This window comes from Stegostoma tigrinum, chromosome 15, assembly GCF_030684315.1.
Source record: "Stegostoma tigrinum isolate sSteTig4 chromosome 15, sSteTig4.hap1, whole genome shotgun sequence".
NCBI classification, from domain to species: Eukaryota; Metazoa; Chordata; class Chondrichthyes; order Orectolobiformes; family Stegostomatidae; genus Stegostoma; species Stegostoma tigrinum.
Genome location: NC_081368.1, coordinates 15,759,010 through 15,774,879, shown reverse-complemented (window position 1 = coordinate 15,774,879; position 15,870 = coordinate 15,759,010). Strand labels below are relative to the sequence as shown.

The window sequence follows — 15,870 nt, the reverse complement described above, 5'->3', positions numbered from 1 at the left end:
TATTTGGTGGGGATGAGTCTGGGCGGGATGCTCGGAGGGTCAGCGTGGACTGGTTGGGCCAAAGGGCCTGGTTCCATACTGGAGGGATTCTATGATTCTACGATAATACACTTGTTCAGTTATGTTGTTCTCTGTATGTAGTTAGCCTGCCTGAAGGCCTTTGTGACTATGAGTAATAATGGTCTGCATAAGTAACATGCACTAATGAACTTATACCTCAGTAATATTCAAAGGGGGCAACATTTGAAATTTTTAACCAGCATGTCCCAACAGTGAGGCAAGGTTTGCAGATCGCAATACTGCCTGATAGCTCACTCTACCAATCAGCCACAATCTGTGTGTGCTCATGACTCATGTTTATATTTACTGTACATAAGCACATGACTGGGCAGCATTTATTGTCCATCTCTAATTGCCCAGTTCAGAGTCAACCACATTGCTGTGGGTCTGGAGTCACATGTCGGCCAGACCAAGTAAGGATGGCAGTTTCCTTCCCGAAAGGACATTAGTGAACCAGTTGGGATTTTCTGACAATCTACAATGGATTCATGGTCATCATTAGATTCTTAATTCGAGATTTCTTCAAACTGATTCAAATTCCACCATTGAACCCATATTCCTAGGTCTCTTCATTAACAGTCCAGCAATAATACCACTAGGCCGCTGCCTCTCCTCAGCATCTGCACAGCAACTCTTCACTGCACAAAGCATCATGTTGCTTTATGGAAAAGAACACGGGAGAAAAGTTACATTTTGATAGAAGCTTTTAAAGGGCAAGCAAGAGAATGAACAGGTTTAGATAAAATACTGTAAAATGAAGAAGCTGAATACTAGATCATGGGTGAGTCAAAACTCCCACATGGTAAGAGTTCTGGATCAGTGGATATGAATACAGGGTGGAGACAGTACTGAGGAAGATCAAACTTTGAGGTGGACACAGCATAAATAAGGGTTCAATTGGTACACAATGCTACTGCTGCAAACGCTATGTCAATTGTTGACACATGCACATTCCAGTTGTAGGTAACAGCTGCTGTTACTAAGTACCATCTCCAGTTTCTTTGCCAGCTGCACAATTATTCGATTATATGTCTATGTCTATCTCAATTATATGTTAATTTTACAGACATGGAGGAAAGTCACCTTGGGGGATAAATATCATGATTAAAGCTAAGTTGAGCTAGCGATCTAGCAGGGCAATTGTTGACTCAATGAAAGAAAATGAATCATCCCAGTACACGAATCCAACAGGTTTACCTATCCCCTCCCTACCTACCCATCTATACTCTCCTCTCCACCTATCTTCTTTTCTCTCCATCTTCGGTCCGCCTCCCCCCCCCCCCTCCCTATTTATTCCAGAACCCTCACCCCATCCCCCTCTCTGATGAAGGGTCTAGGCCCAAAACGTCAGCATTTGTGCTCCTGAGATGCTGCTTGGCCTGCTGTGTTCATCCAGCTTCACACTTTATTACCATGAGTCTGTTGCTGGTTTCCAAGTCTCTGCATGTCAGAACCTGTAGACTTTAAGGTGAGAGGGGAAAGATTTAAGAGGAACCTGAAGGGCAATTTTTCCCTCACACAAGGTAGAGCATGTTTGGAATGAACTGCCAGAGAAGTGGTGGAGACTGGTATCTGGATGGGCACATGACTAGGACTGGTTGAGAGGGATATGGGCTAAATGCTGGCAAATGGGACTAGATCAGTTTAGGATATCTGGTTGGGAGAGACACATTGGACCAAAGGGTCAATTCAATGCTATATAACCCTACGACTTAGCCCAATGTTAAATAGGTTGTAACATCAGTTCTAGACTGACAATTCAGTAAATCCAGAGATGAAAGTGAAATGCAAAAGGTTGTTTAGAATTCAAGCATGAAAACATTGAAGTAAAGCGTTTAAATTCACCATGAGTCAACTCCGACTCAAGTTTCTTTAGAATTCCCTTTTGGCCTATGTTTATGGAGTCCAATTTCAGCAACTCTGATAGGTGCAGATATCTCCTCCACATTTACCATAATTGAACATTTTCACAACCTTAAAGACCTTTAACAGGTCACTCCCTCATTCTCCCACTTTCTAAAGGAAATCATCCCAGAATGCTTGATGTTCTAGGGTATCTTATCCTTATTGTAATGACTCTGACTTTCCGATAGGTCAATCCAGATGACATTAGGAACAAAGGGGCCTGCTGATCAACTCTACTGTCAGCCACCCTGCTCCCATCTGCTATCATTATCCTCTGACCTAACAGCCAGCAATGATCCTTGGGTTTGGGTGGCTGACATATAAGTAGTAGCCACCCCGGTCCCAGCAGTTCCCATCCAGAGATGCAAGGTCAGCAGCTTTCAGTAGGTAGAATGTCTGCACCCAGGGCCTTTGATCCCTTGAGAAGGATCATTGTCAAGTGCTTGAGTGGAGCAAAAGGGGGCAAGTCTTCCTGAAAAGAGGCAACGCACGGCTCTAGCTGGCGGCTGAGATCTCCTTTGCCTCCAAAATTCCATTCAAAGTTCCCATTGCTACATCAATCCAGAAAAGCGCCCCTATTTTGAGCTACATTTTATTTTTACAAGCAACATAGGTCTTTTCATTGAAAAGCAAACTAACTACACCATTATGAAATCCGGCCGGATTGACAGATGTGGTAATTGGAGGGTGGGTTCACAAAGAGAAGTTTAAACTTGCATTGGTCAAGTAAGGCTTGTTAAAGGGGCCAGGCCCAAGATAATGGCTGTCATGTTGTTTACGTTAGTATGCAGTAAGAGTCCTTGGCCATTGGTTTTGGATCATGGGCCTTTCCTTCAAGGCCTGGAAAATGGCAAAACTTTGCACATTTTTTCATAGCATTATTAGCTCTGTTAACTTCTGGATGATGGAAACGTAAACTTGTGAAGATTAGAGTGCAGAAATAATGCCTCGCCCATTTAGAAACATTGTCAAGAGAAGGCTTATCTCCTGAAAAATTCTAGCCAATCTCGGACTAAGAAATTCATTTCCAAAGATTTACCACCTTGAGGATGAAGGACAAACACAAATGGTTAGTAGGGATTAAGTTTCAGCAGATTTTGCTGGTATCTAGGTGATATTCCTATGTCAGCTGGAGTCCCATTTTTCACCATTGAATTTTCCCTTTTAAAAAACACACACAGTACCTCTCCTTTCTCTTCTTGGCAGTACGCAAATGATTGGTAAGTCTTCGAATCAATTCGATTTCTATTCTGGTGAGGTCCAGATTCACAATCTTTGAGACTGCATGATCTACAGCCGAGTTAAACTCATGGAGCAGGGCCTGGTAGAGTGGCTGATCAGCTCGGGGCTCAGGTGGGTTGTACCATAACAAGATGAACTGTGAGTAACTGCATTCAAACACTAAAAAACACAACAATTTCAATGAGAAAAGAAGATCTGTAGAAATGCTTGTACAAATCATCCTTTTAAAACAAAACAACAGGTGTTAAGTTTCTGAGTGAAAATTCATGTAAAACATTGGCTCGGCAGATCCACACCTCCGAAAATTACATATCCCAGGCTCACCGAGAGAGATGCCAATGGGAGAACCATTAGTATGGGAGAACCATTTATGTGCTGAAAATTTTGTCAAACATTAAGATTGACAAGTCGCCAGGCCCGGATCAGATTTGTCCTCGGCTGCTTTGGGAAGCGAGAAATGCAATTGCTTCGCCACTTGCGAAAATCTTTGCATCCTCGCTCTCCACTGGAGTCGTACCTGAGGACTGGAGAGAGGCAAATGTAATTCCTCTCTTCAAGAAAGGAAATAGGGAAATCCCCGGCAATTATAGACCGTTAAGTCTCACGTTTGTCGTCTGCAAGGTTTTAGAAAGGATTCTGAGGGATAAGATTTATGACCATCTGGAAGAGCATGGCTTGATCAAATACAGTCAACACGGCTTTGTGAGGGGTAGGTCATGCCTTACAAACCTTATCGAGTTTTTTGAGGATGTGACTAGAAAAGTTGATGAGGGTCGAGCTGTGGATGTGGTGTATATGGACTTCAGTAAGGCATTTGATAAGGTTCCCCATGGTAGGCTCATTCAGAAGGTCAGGAGGAATGGGATACAGGGGAACTTAGCTGCTTGGATACAGAATTGGCTGGCCAACAGAAGACAGCGAGTGGTAGTAGAAGGAAAATATTCTGCCTGGAAGTCAGTGGTGAGTGGAGTTCCACAGGGCTCTGTCCTTGGGCCTCTACTGTTTGTAATTTTTATTAATGACTTGGATGAGGGGATTGAAGGATGGGTCAGCAAGTTTGCAGACGACACAAAGGTCGGAGGTGTCGTTGACAGTGTAGAGGGCTGTTGTAGGCTGCAGCGGGACATTGACAGGATGCAGAGATGGGCTGAGAGGTGGCAGATGGAGTTCAACCTGGATAAATGCGAGGTGATGCATTTTGGAAGGTCGAATTTGAAAGCTGAGTACAGGATTAAGGATAGGATTCTTGGCAGCGTGGAGGAACAGAGGGATCTTGGTGTGCAGATACACAGATCCCTTAAAATGGCCACCCTAGTGGACAGGGTTGTTAAGAAAGCATATGGTGTTTTGGCTTTCATTAACAGGGGGATTGAGTTTAAGAGTCGTGAGATCTTGTTGCAGCTCTATAAAACTTTGGTTAGACCGCACTTGGAATACTGCGTCCAGTTCTGGGCGCCCTATTATAGGAAAGATGTGGATGCTTTGGAGAGGGTTCAGAGGAGGTTTACCAGGATGCTGCCTGGACTGGAGGGCTTATCTTATGAAGAGAGGTTGACTGAGCTCGGTCTCTTTTCATTGGAGAAAAGGAGGAGGAGAGGGGACCTAATTGAGGTATACAAGATAATGAGAGGCATAGATAGAGTTGATAGCCAGAGACTATTTCCCAGGGCAGAAATGGCTAGCACGAGGGGTCATAGTTTTAAGCTGGTTGGTGGAAAGTATAGAGGGGATGTCAGAGGCAGGTTCTTTATGCAGAGAGTTGTGAGACCATGGAATGCGTTGCCAGCAGCAGTTGTGGAAGCAAGGTCATTGGGGTCATTTAAGAGACTGCTGGACATGTATATGGTCACAGAAATTTGAGGGTGCATACATGGGGATCAATGGTCGGCACAACATTGTGGGCTGAAGGGCCTGTTCTGTGCTGTACTGTTCTATATCTATATCTATATCTAGGCTCCAAAAGAAAACCAAATAAGTTTGGACATTGCAAAAACAAAATACATTTGCATGTGTTTAAGTGTAGCACCAGTTTACAGGGCCAACATGCAACAGACCTCCTGATTTTGGTTGAACAGGTAATTGGGATGTATCCAACTAACTACAAATAGAGGGACGCATCATGTTTTACAGAAAACCAGACGTGTTAATGATATAGGAAGGGGCCATTCAAGCGCATTATGTCTGCACCAGGTCTCCAAATGATCATTGCCCAGTGTCAATCTCCTGTCTTTTCTCCCATACCTTTACATATTTTTTTTTATCCAAATCATCCATTACACTTTTGAATGCTTCAATCAAACCTGCCCCCACCACATTTCCAGGCAGTGCTTTCCTTACCCAAACAACATGCTGTATGAAGTTTTCTCCTCAGCTTTCTCAATTGAGGTTCTGATAAGTATAAGCTTCTGGTGCATCCTAGAGTCTCAAAGCCTTGGTCTTGTGGGATTGTGCATATTTTACTTCTATTCAGTCAAGGGATGAGGGTGTCCCGAGTTAGGCCGGCATTTATGGTCCATCGCTGAGGCCAGTTAAGAGTTAACTACATTGTTGTGGGTCTGAGTCACATGTAGGCCAAACCTATGGCAGTTTCTTTCCCTAAAAAGGACACTATTGAACAGGATGGGTTTTTCCAACAATTCACAATGGATTCATGGTCATCACTAGACTCTTAAGAAAAAAATCTGGAATTAATTGAATGCAAATTCCATCATCTGCCATGGCAGGAATCGAACCTAGGTCGCCGGAATATTAATTCTGAGGAAGAGTCACCAGACTCAAAACGTTAACTCTTGATTTCTCTTCACAGATGCTGTCAGACCTGCTGAGCTTTTCCAGCAATTTCTGTTTGTGTTTCTGATTTACAGCATCCGCAGTTCTTTCAGTTTCCCCAGCACATTACTTGGGTCTCTGGATTAACAGTCTAGTGATAATACCACAAGGCCATCACCTCCCAAATCACCATTCACACTAATTGACAGAAGGTCATTGGCTACTGACACACAAATGGAAAACCTCAGCTCATGAATGACTTAACTTGAAATCTTCATCGCTCTCAAGTTGGCCATTTAAAAAAATCCACAAAAATATTAAAGGTCCAGAGATTCCAAAGCAATTAAGCCATGAATAAATGGTTCCGGGTTTACTACGGCCAGCACACATAAAAACAATGACCTAAATTCAGAAATGTTGAATACTTACCTTTCCCGAGGGCCTGTCGAAGGGCTGGATCAAGCACCACTGAATTCTGCACTCTCCCATCGACTGCATCCACGTGATCACGAGGTTGGTTTACTTCCTGTGTAAAAATTAGATACAATGTTACTGTCCCCATGGTACACATTATTTGATTAGGAGTGATTACCATTTGCTGGGTCCATCAAGGGATTATGACTTGCACCACATATGTACTAAGGCGCAAAGAATATCCCCTAAAAGACTTAGTAATCTGGGAACTGATGGTAACTTCCACTCAAAAGTATTCGAAGACTTCCTTGATTGCTTATTCAACCTATCCAATAATCTTTTGGAAAATTAAGAATGAATGCAATACATTATTTTGTAATTAAGAGGCTTTACATAGGGCAATCGCATGCAATGGCTTCTCTCCCTTGTCAAGGCAGTCATCCCCAGTGATCCCAAGGAGCAATCATATTTTTCACCTGTTCCTTGTCAGCATCATTAGAGAAAAAAGCTAAATCAGCAGCCTTGTTATCCAATATCCAGTTCTAGATACGCAGAAATTTCCGACAATTGGGAGGACTGAAGGTATGTTTGGTTTCAATTCCAGTTTCATCCTCTTGTCTCTAATAACTGATGCCATCTATCCTACCTAGCAGTTGGACAAGGTTAGGTCTGTCTGTCTGCACCTTGATAGCACATCTCACTGAGATAGTATGAACAAGAGGTTAGAAAGTCATCATTAAAATCAGCTACTTTCACCTCCATAACATCAGAGAATTTCACTAATCTCAGCTCATCTACTGCTGAAACCCCCACTCAAGCCTTCATCAGCTCAAGGTTCAACAATTATGAAGCATTTCAGGCTGGTCTCCCCCATTTTATCATGTATAAATTAAAGTTATCTGAAATTGTACTGTCTTAACTCGCAGTAAATTTAATTCCTCTATCCCCCTTGTGCTTGCTGAGCTGCACTTGCTCTTGATTAAGCAATATCTTGATTTTAACATTCTCATTTTTTGTTTTTAAAAGCCTGTAAAGCTCACTGCTTTCCATCTCTAATCTCCAAAATCCTCTGATATATTCATGCTCCTATAACTATGGCTTCTTGAGCATTTCCAATTTTAAATGCTCCATAATTGGTGGCCGAGTCTTCAGTGGCCTCGTCCCTCACCTATGAAATTCCCCTGCTTCTCTCCAGCTTATTAGCTTGCTTTCTCTTTACAGACACTGCCTTCTTAAAGCCTAGCTCTTTGACTAGTCTTTTGGTCCTTTGATCTTATAGATCCTTATGTGGCTCAGTATCATACATTGTTTTATAACGCTCTTATGAAGTACTTTCATAACCATTTTTGAATCAGCCAAATGCCTAATTAGTCAAATACAAACAAATCAAAAAAATACCAAAAGATAGAACAACTAATCAGCAGAAAACCAAGGAAATTCTTCAGTCTTCTCTTCTTAAGGTCACCATTCAGTAATCAGCAAATATCAAATTTAAACTAAACCGCTGCCTTTTCACTTCCACAGTTTAATCCAAAGAAAATAAATTTTTTTTGCAAAAACCTGAAAATAAAACCTGTCAAGCTTAACTAATAACTTCATTATGAAACAAAGTCTGCAGGACATCCTCTTGACCTCCTCTCTGTAACTTAATTTAAGCAATTCACCTTTGCCATGGTTAATTCACATGGATTGTGGTGATCTAAAAGTGATGATCATATTCCGTCTATAAGAAATGTATTTCAGGAATTTTCGGTTTTTAATCAGGCCATTCAGGAGTAGTACAGCACAGCAAGATCAGCCATGTCACATAAAGAGGTAAAAAAGGACAAACAACACTTGTTTTTACAATTTCAGACTGTTTGAAAGAGAGTTTGAGGCAAAATGAAGACACTAGAGATTTTCAAAAACTGAATTATAAACTGAAAATGTGGAAATACCCAACATGTTGGGTAGCATTTGAACATGGACTGCTTCAGTATCTGAGGAGTCACGGACGGTGCTGATCACTGTGCAATCAATCATCGGCAAACATCCCCACTTCTGACCTTATGATGGAGGGAAGGTCATTGATGAAGCAGCTGAAGATGGTTGGGCCGAGGACATTACCCTGAGGAACTCCTGCAGAGGTGTCCTGGAGCTGAGATGATTGACCTCCAACAACTATGAACTACCTTCCTATTTGTCAGGTATGACTCCAACCGCCAGACAGTTTGCCCCCGATACCTATTGATTCCAATTTTGCCAGGACTCCTTGATGCCACACATGGTTGAATGCAGCCTTGATGTCAATGGCTGTCACTCTCACCTAACCATTGGAATTGAGCTCTTTTGCCCATATTTGAACCAAGATCAGGAGGTGAGTGGCCCTACTGTAACCCAAACTGGGTGTCGCTGAGCAGGTGCTGCTTGAGAGTACTGTTAATGATACTTTCCATCACTTTACTGATGATTGAGTGTAGATTGATGGGGCAGTAATTGTCCAGGTTGGATTTGTCCTGCTTTTTGTGGACAGAACATACTTGGGTAATTCTCCACATTGTTGGGTAGGTACCAGTGTTGTAACTGTACTGGGACAGCTGGCTAGGGGAGCAGCAAGTTCTGGAGCACAAGTCTTCAGTACTATTGCCAGAATGTTGTCAGGGCCTGTAGCCTTTATAATATCCAGTGTCTCCAACCGTTTCTTGATATCCTTTGGAGGGAATTGAATTGGCTGAAGACCAGTATCTGAAATGCTGGGACCCACTAGAGGAGGCCGAGATGGATCATCCACTCGGCTCATCTGGCTGAAGATTGCTGCGATGGCTTCACCTTTGTCTTTTGCATTGATGTGTTGGGCTCTTCCAGCATTGAGGATGGGGATATTTGTGGAGACTCCTCCTCCAGTGAGTTGTTTAATTGTCTGCCACCATTCACAACTGGATATGGCAGGGCTGCAGAGCCTAAATCTGCTGATTGCTCTAGTTGATCTTTCATTTTTCCCTTGAATAAATATGGGGGAATAGCCATCATTCCTGATTGATAGGCCTCCAGTTTAAGTTAGAATAGAAAAGAATACCAAGAAAACAAAATTCATTCTGCAGCTGCTTTGCACAGACAGCATGGGACAAAGGTGATGTCAATATACTGTAAGTCACCAGCATTCTGTAGTAGTTATAACAAAGCCGTTAGTTTTCACAATAGCACTTCTCTGAAACTGACAGAAACTAAGCGTCTGCACGTGTACAGGATATCCAAAAAGTGCTGTCAGTGATTCTACATTTCTCCATGTAGTGCAGTGTTGAGATCCTCCCTAAATCACCCACTGAGTTGATGAAAACTAACTTTCTTACGTTATTAGCCTTTCTCAAAAGAAGTTAACTGAGTTCTTAGTGTATGTTAAGTCTGAAATTATTATAGAACAAATTCTGACCTTGGATAATTGATCATTTTTGTTCAACTTCTCCATTATGATCAAGAAAATGTGATGCATTTTTTAAAAATTGAATTTTGATCATTTTCAGTTTCTATTACACGTATTTATTTTAAAGAGTGAAGGATAGTCGGTGCATTTTACTTCCTGGTACACTGTCTATGAGAATACTTCAATGAGTGTATGTCCAGCTTGCTGACATCACTGTTGTTACATAACTGGCAGTTCCCTCAATTTTATGCCAAATACAAAGCAACATCAGGAAAAATCCACACCAGAGATTGCTAGATCACTGTGGGTGACTTTCTCAGAGGTCCCAGCATTGTTATTAATTGCAGACTTTAAGATCCTGGCCAACATTTCTCAAGATCTGTGTAAGATTCCCCCATCTTTCCTGATCTGATAAAAATGTTACAAAAACGATATCATACTACAAGCTATGTATGGATATGGCCCTTCTTCCTACAACTCGTCAATGGCCTTTTCAGACAATGGATTTTGTGTAATGCGATATGTCAAGTTAAATTAAGAAAGAAGATTACTGTACAGCATTGTAGATGCATCTTATTAATCAAGTACAAGGGTTAAAAGACAGAAATGGGACAAATGGGATTTAAAAAATTGAGTTCGTCCAAAGTGTGGATTCATTGTTGTAAAACATGCTGCTTTCCCCTGATGACCTCTATGCACCTCTATCTGTGCCAGATTGGGGGTTGATGAGGTAACACTTAACATAGCAATTAGAATCACTATAATAGATGTAATGGCAGATGGTAATCATTGCAGGAACTCTTTGAAGTGACTGGACTCTGGTAATTGTTGCACAGTACCCACTCATTCTGATACTGAAAAGTGCCGATAAAGGCCATCAAAACTGAAACTTAATATGTAAGAACCAATGTAAAGACATTTTGACAACTACAGCCCAAAGAATCAGCAGTTTTTACTTATGGCTTCTAAACTGGTGTCCTTTTTCAATTTGTTTCTTGCATTTCAATCCTGATTAGCACAAATCACAAATCATAAGACTATAAGATCATAAGGCATAGGAGTGGAAGGCCATTCGGCCCATCAAGTCTACTCCGCCATTTAAATCATGGCTGATGGGCATTTCAACACCACTTCTCTGCACTCTCCCCGTAGCCCTTGATTCCTTTTGAGATCAAGAAGTTGTCGATGTCTGCCTTGAAGGCATCCAACGTCCCGGCCTCCACTAGCACTTCACAGAAGGAAAGGCTGATCCAACCGAAACTTGCAAAATATTTAAAAGGATACACAGGGTAGATTTTTCCCCTGGTTAGAGAGTCTAGTGCTAGGGGTACAATTTAAGAGGGAATGACATTTGGGACTAAGATGAGGGGGTCACAGAGTAATAGAGAATGGAAACGACCCTTCAGTTCAACCAGGTCATACCGACCATATTCTGAACTAAACTAGCCCCTCGTGCCTGTGTTTGGCCCAAATCCCTCCAAACCTTTCCCATTCATGAATTTATCCAAATGTATTTTAAATGTTATAACTGTACCTGCATCCACCACTTCCTCTGGCAGCCCATTCGACATATGAACCACCTTATCTTCCCAATGAACCAAAAATCTCAATCCTTGCACATTAAACCATCTCTCAGCCATTGATTTAATTGCCCTATCTTTTCATTCTTACTCTCACTAGATTGTGAACCAGAGTAAATCACAGATTACCACATTTGAGGTTCTGCTTTTTAACCTTCTACCTAACCTGCTATATTCACTTTGTAAAGTCTTAAACCTTTTCATGACTATTTTGCTTAATTTATTTTTATTTTATTTACTCAGAGGGTTGTGAATATGTGGAATTCTCTGACACAGAGGGCTGTGGGAGCTCAGTTTGTAAGTATATTTAAAATGGTTGGTAATGCTTTGATTACAACACTTAAGGTTATGGAGACAATGTAGAAAGAGATATTGAAGTGCTTGATCAGCCACGATGATGTTAAAAGACGGAACAGGTTTAATGGGCTGAATAGCACACTCCTGTGCCTATGGCCAGGCCAGTATTGTGTGCCAGAAACTTCTGCTCAGCAAAAAAGTTTAGGTTTTCAGTGAGGAGTTTATGAAATGGACCAATTGGCTTTTCTTTATCCAAACCTTTCTCATTTTAATTTAGTTCAGTATAAGGCAGAAGTCTACATTCTGGCTATTTTTGAGAAGTATGTTCAGCTTTCCCTGAACAGTAACACATAAGGAAAACACCCAGATGTGTTGGTGAAACAGAGATAAATCACAAGATTGGGTTGCTAACAGAGGAGTGAGTCACAATGAAAGACTGGAAAACGTACGTAATTTCTTTTTAAGACTGAAAAGTACCCAAGGGCCACTTCCTACGGATACAGACATTGGTAAATAATGCGGTATACAAGTGGTGCATTTGGGAAATCCTGACAAGATAGTAATTATCTTAAAACCAGTTAACTTAAACTTAACAGTTAAAAAGTTAATTTAAAACCAGTGCCTGTCATCATTTTGATGTTTGATTATTGCATCCAGTGTTGAATTAAGAAATATCGCACAAAGATACATCCTGCCTAACTTGTTCCTGTACTTCAAACTAGTTGGCTGCCACGACTTAAAATGACAAGACCTTTGGAACATTTGTATATGTTTGCTAGAATATTGATCATTTCAAGTCCTATCCTTAACATCAAAATAATTAGGGTGACTGGATATCCGGGATCTGGTGACTTGTCAACACAGTTGACAAATGAAGGATTCATTTTGGACAAATAAACAGATCCAAAAAGAGGAACAGAAACAGAAGTTTCTGGAAATGCTTGGCAGGTCTGGCAACAACTGTGAAGAAAAAAAAATCTATTAATGTTTTACGTCCAGTGACCCCTTCCTCAGAACGGATACCCAAAATGTTAACTCTGATTTTTTTCTTCACAGATGCTGCCAACCCTGCTGAGCTGTTCCAGCAACTTCTGTTTTTATTTCTGATTTACAGCATGTCTAGTTCTTAATTAGAATCAAAAAGAGGATGTACCTTCTCTTCAGTATAACACTGAAGTGCTGATAAATGAATGAATGAATAAGTTAAATTGTAGTGTTTACAACAATGCCATGTTGATCAAATGCTCCCTTAACAAACACCAGCATCCATTGTGAAATTTGGTGCCATGTGCATTTTCATACAAATCAAAAGTTTCAGTCCATTTAAAACAAGCGATACAGGGTTAATTAAAATACTAGGAGGGAAAATTGCTTAGATGAAGATAAAGAACTATTTCTGTAAGCATCAGATAACTGACCAACTTCTGTCAGGCAAACAGCCAAGTTGCAGTAAGAATACAGAACAGTACAGGACTTTCAGCCCACAATGTTGTGCTGCACTTTTACCCTAAACGCAAAGTCTATCTAACCTCCACCCCTACCTTATACTATCATCTATATGCCTATCTAATAGCTGCTTAAATACCCCTAATGAGGCTGACTCCACTACCCTTTCCGGCAATGCATTTCACGCCCCTATCACCCTCTGAGTAAAGAACCTACCTCTCCCTGATATCTACCACCACTCACTTTAAAACTATGCCCCCTCATAATAGCTACCTCCCCCCCAGGAAAAAGTTTTTCGCTGTCCACTCCATCTATACCTCTGATCATTTTGTACACCTGTATCAAGTCACCTCTGATCCTCCATCGTTCTAAAGAGAAAAGCCCTAGCTCTCTCAACCTTTCCTCGTAACACCTTCCCTCCATTCCAGGCAACATCCTTGTAAATCTCCTCTATACCTTTTCCAACATCTTCGCGTCTTTCCTGTAATGAGGTGACCAGAACTGGACACAATACTCCAGATGTGGCCGAACCAGGCATTTGTATAGTTGGAGCATAACTTCGCAGCTCTTGAGCTCAATCCCTCTATTAATGAAAACTAACACACCATACACCTTCTTAACAACTCTATCCACTTGGGTGGCTGCTTTCAGGGAACTGTGGACATGAACCCCCAAGATCCCTCTGCTTCCCCAACCGCCAAGAATCTTTCTGTTAACCCTGTATTCTGTTTTCAAGCTTCTCCTTCCAAATTGGATCACCTCACACTTTTAAGCACTGACTAAAATTTCACATAGGAATTCCCAGACAAAACAGATGAATAATATTCCAGGAAACAGCAAATGAAAGTAAAAAGTCACAAATCAGCAATAAGGCACTAATATTATATTTAATTCCGACTGATATTGGCAAAAGCATTTAAACCAATACAATTTGTATTTAAGCAGATCTTGTAAATCTGAAACAAACACTGAATGCTGGAGAAACTTTGCAGGTCTGGCTGCATCTGTAACAGAAATCCAGAGTCAGAGCAGGGTAATAGTAGGTGACATAAAGCAGCAGGGTGATCATTCAGACAAGTGGAGCCTGTAAGAGAATTGAGAATGAAGGGAACTCAGGCCAATGATGTTGACATGGATGACTTGAATGAGGAGCTTATGGAATGAAAGGCAACTTGAAGAAATTTCAAAAAAAAGTTGAATCATAGAAAGCAGAAAGTAGTGGTTTAGTGGCTGTTTTTTTTAAATGAAGGAAAGTTTATTGTGCAATTCCCCAAAGTGGGTTTAGGCCTTCTACTCTTGTTGCACGTTAAATGACGTTGAGCTTGGTATATAGGGAAAACGTGGAATTACTGTGTTTTATGCAGAGGATAATGTAGAACTTCCAAAGGGTGCGGATCGGTAAGTGCACAAGCAGATCAATTCAATGCAAAGAAATATGAAGTGATTTTTTAAAAAATAATTTACGGGATCAGGACGTCGCCAGCTAAGCCATCATTTACTGCCCACCCCAGAGGGCAGTTAAGAATCGACCACATCGCAGTGGGTGTGGAGTCACATGGTTGGCAGGTAGTAAAACGTCCCGGAGAGCAGCGGTGGCAGCGTCAGTCGAAGCTTTCAAAAGCCAATGAGATTGTTGATTTACAAGGAATACAAAAAACAGTCTGAGGAAGGTTCGCCGGACCCGAAACTTCAGATGCTGCCAGACCTGCTGAGTTGTTTCAGCAACTTTTCTGTGTTTGTTTCGGAATATGCAGAGCTACTGGGTGTACGTGGAGGAGAGTCACTGGATAAATTACAGATCAGTTCAATGTCGACCGGACAAGCCAAACCAGAAAATAACCCATAAACACATCTAACCTTGACTCTGATACTTTACTCCTAACATGAACCGCATAGCCACGAGTTCCTAGTCTGAAACATGATCCTTTAAACGTAAAACCGAAATCTCTCTCTCTCTCTCTCTCACACACACACACACAGGATAGTGATTCCGCCTACGGAAATAGGCAGGAGATAATAGCTGAGCTACTTGAAAAGGTTTTCAATGGAGGATATTGTAACCACGCAAAAACTAGCTGTATAGACTGCGGTTGCTATGGTTTGGCAGTGGAGGTTTTGCAGAAGAGGGAAATAAACCTCATTGAGTTGATCTATCTGAAGGCTGCAGTTCTTCAGCAAGCAGACTGTGTGCACTCACCGCCAGCTCCACACTTCTCTCGGGCAATCCCTGATCCCCGGGATCCAAGCTGTGGTTCAGCTCATCCCTGATCCTGTCGGTGGCCCGAGCATCTAGCAGCCACCAGCTGAAAGCCACCGCCAACAGCAGCGGCGACACATTGAGCAACAAGCCAGGGCTCCAGTAGATAAAAGCCGCGACAAAAAGAAAGCCAGCAATTAGCAGTTTCAGAGACATGCCTGCTCGCACAGACAATACAAACACACACTAACAAGGGCGGAGACTGTCTCCGGAGGTGTGGGGGTGGCGGGGCGAGGGGAGGATATAATGCCCTTTTTCCATTGGCTGACTCGCGGGACATGAGCAAATTAAACGTCCCGCCTTCAGAGGGTCAGAAGCACAAACTGAATATGTCCAAAATATCTCCTGGCGACTCAAACTTACTTGAACGTGTAGTGGAAGCAGGTTCAATCCAGACAGTCCATGGTGTTTTAAAAGTGAAAGACAAGAGTTTTTGGGGGGTGGGGTGTTGAAGTAACAAGTTTTCCTCAAGAGCATGATGAAATGTTGAATAGACTGCC

General features: G+C 41.7%; 1 protein-coding gene across 1 annotated transcript in view; it reads right to left on the bottom strand.

Annotated features, from left to right (window-relative positions):
* si:rp71-46j2.7 (uncharacterized) overlaps positions 1–15,569 on the bottom strand; it is a 102,397-nt gene extending 86,828 nt beyond the window's left edge. Inside the window, exons 1-3 of the mRNA XM_048544005.2 lie at positions 15,311–15,569; positions 6,406–6,502; positions 3,150–3,366 (exon numbers count right to left, since the gene is read on the bottom strand). Of these exons, the coding sequence (XP_048399962.2) occupies positions 3,150–3,366; positions 6,406–6,502; positions 15,311–15,526 (530 nt within the window). The 5' untranslated portion in view covers positions 15,527–15,569. The remainder of the gene's footprint in view (positions 1–3,149; positions 3,367–6,405; positions 6,503–15,310) is intronic.
* Positions 15,570–15,870: the final 301 nt, after the last annotated feature.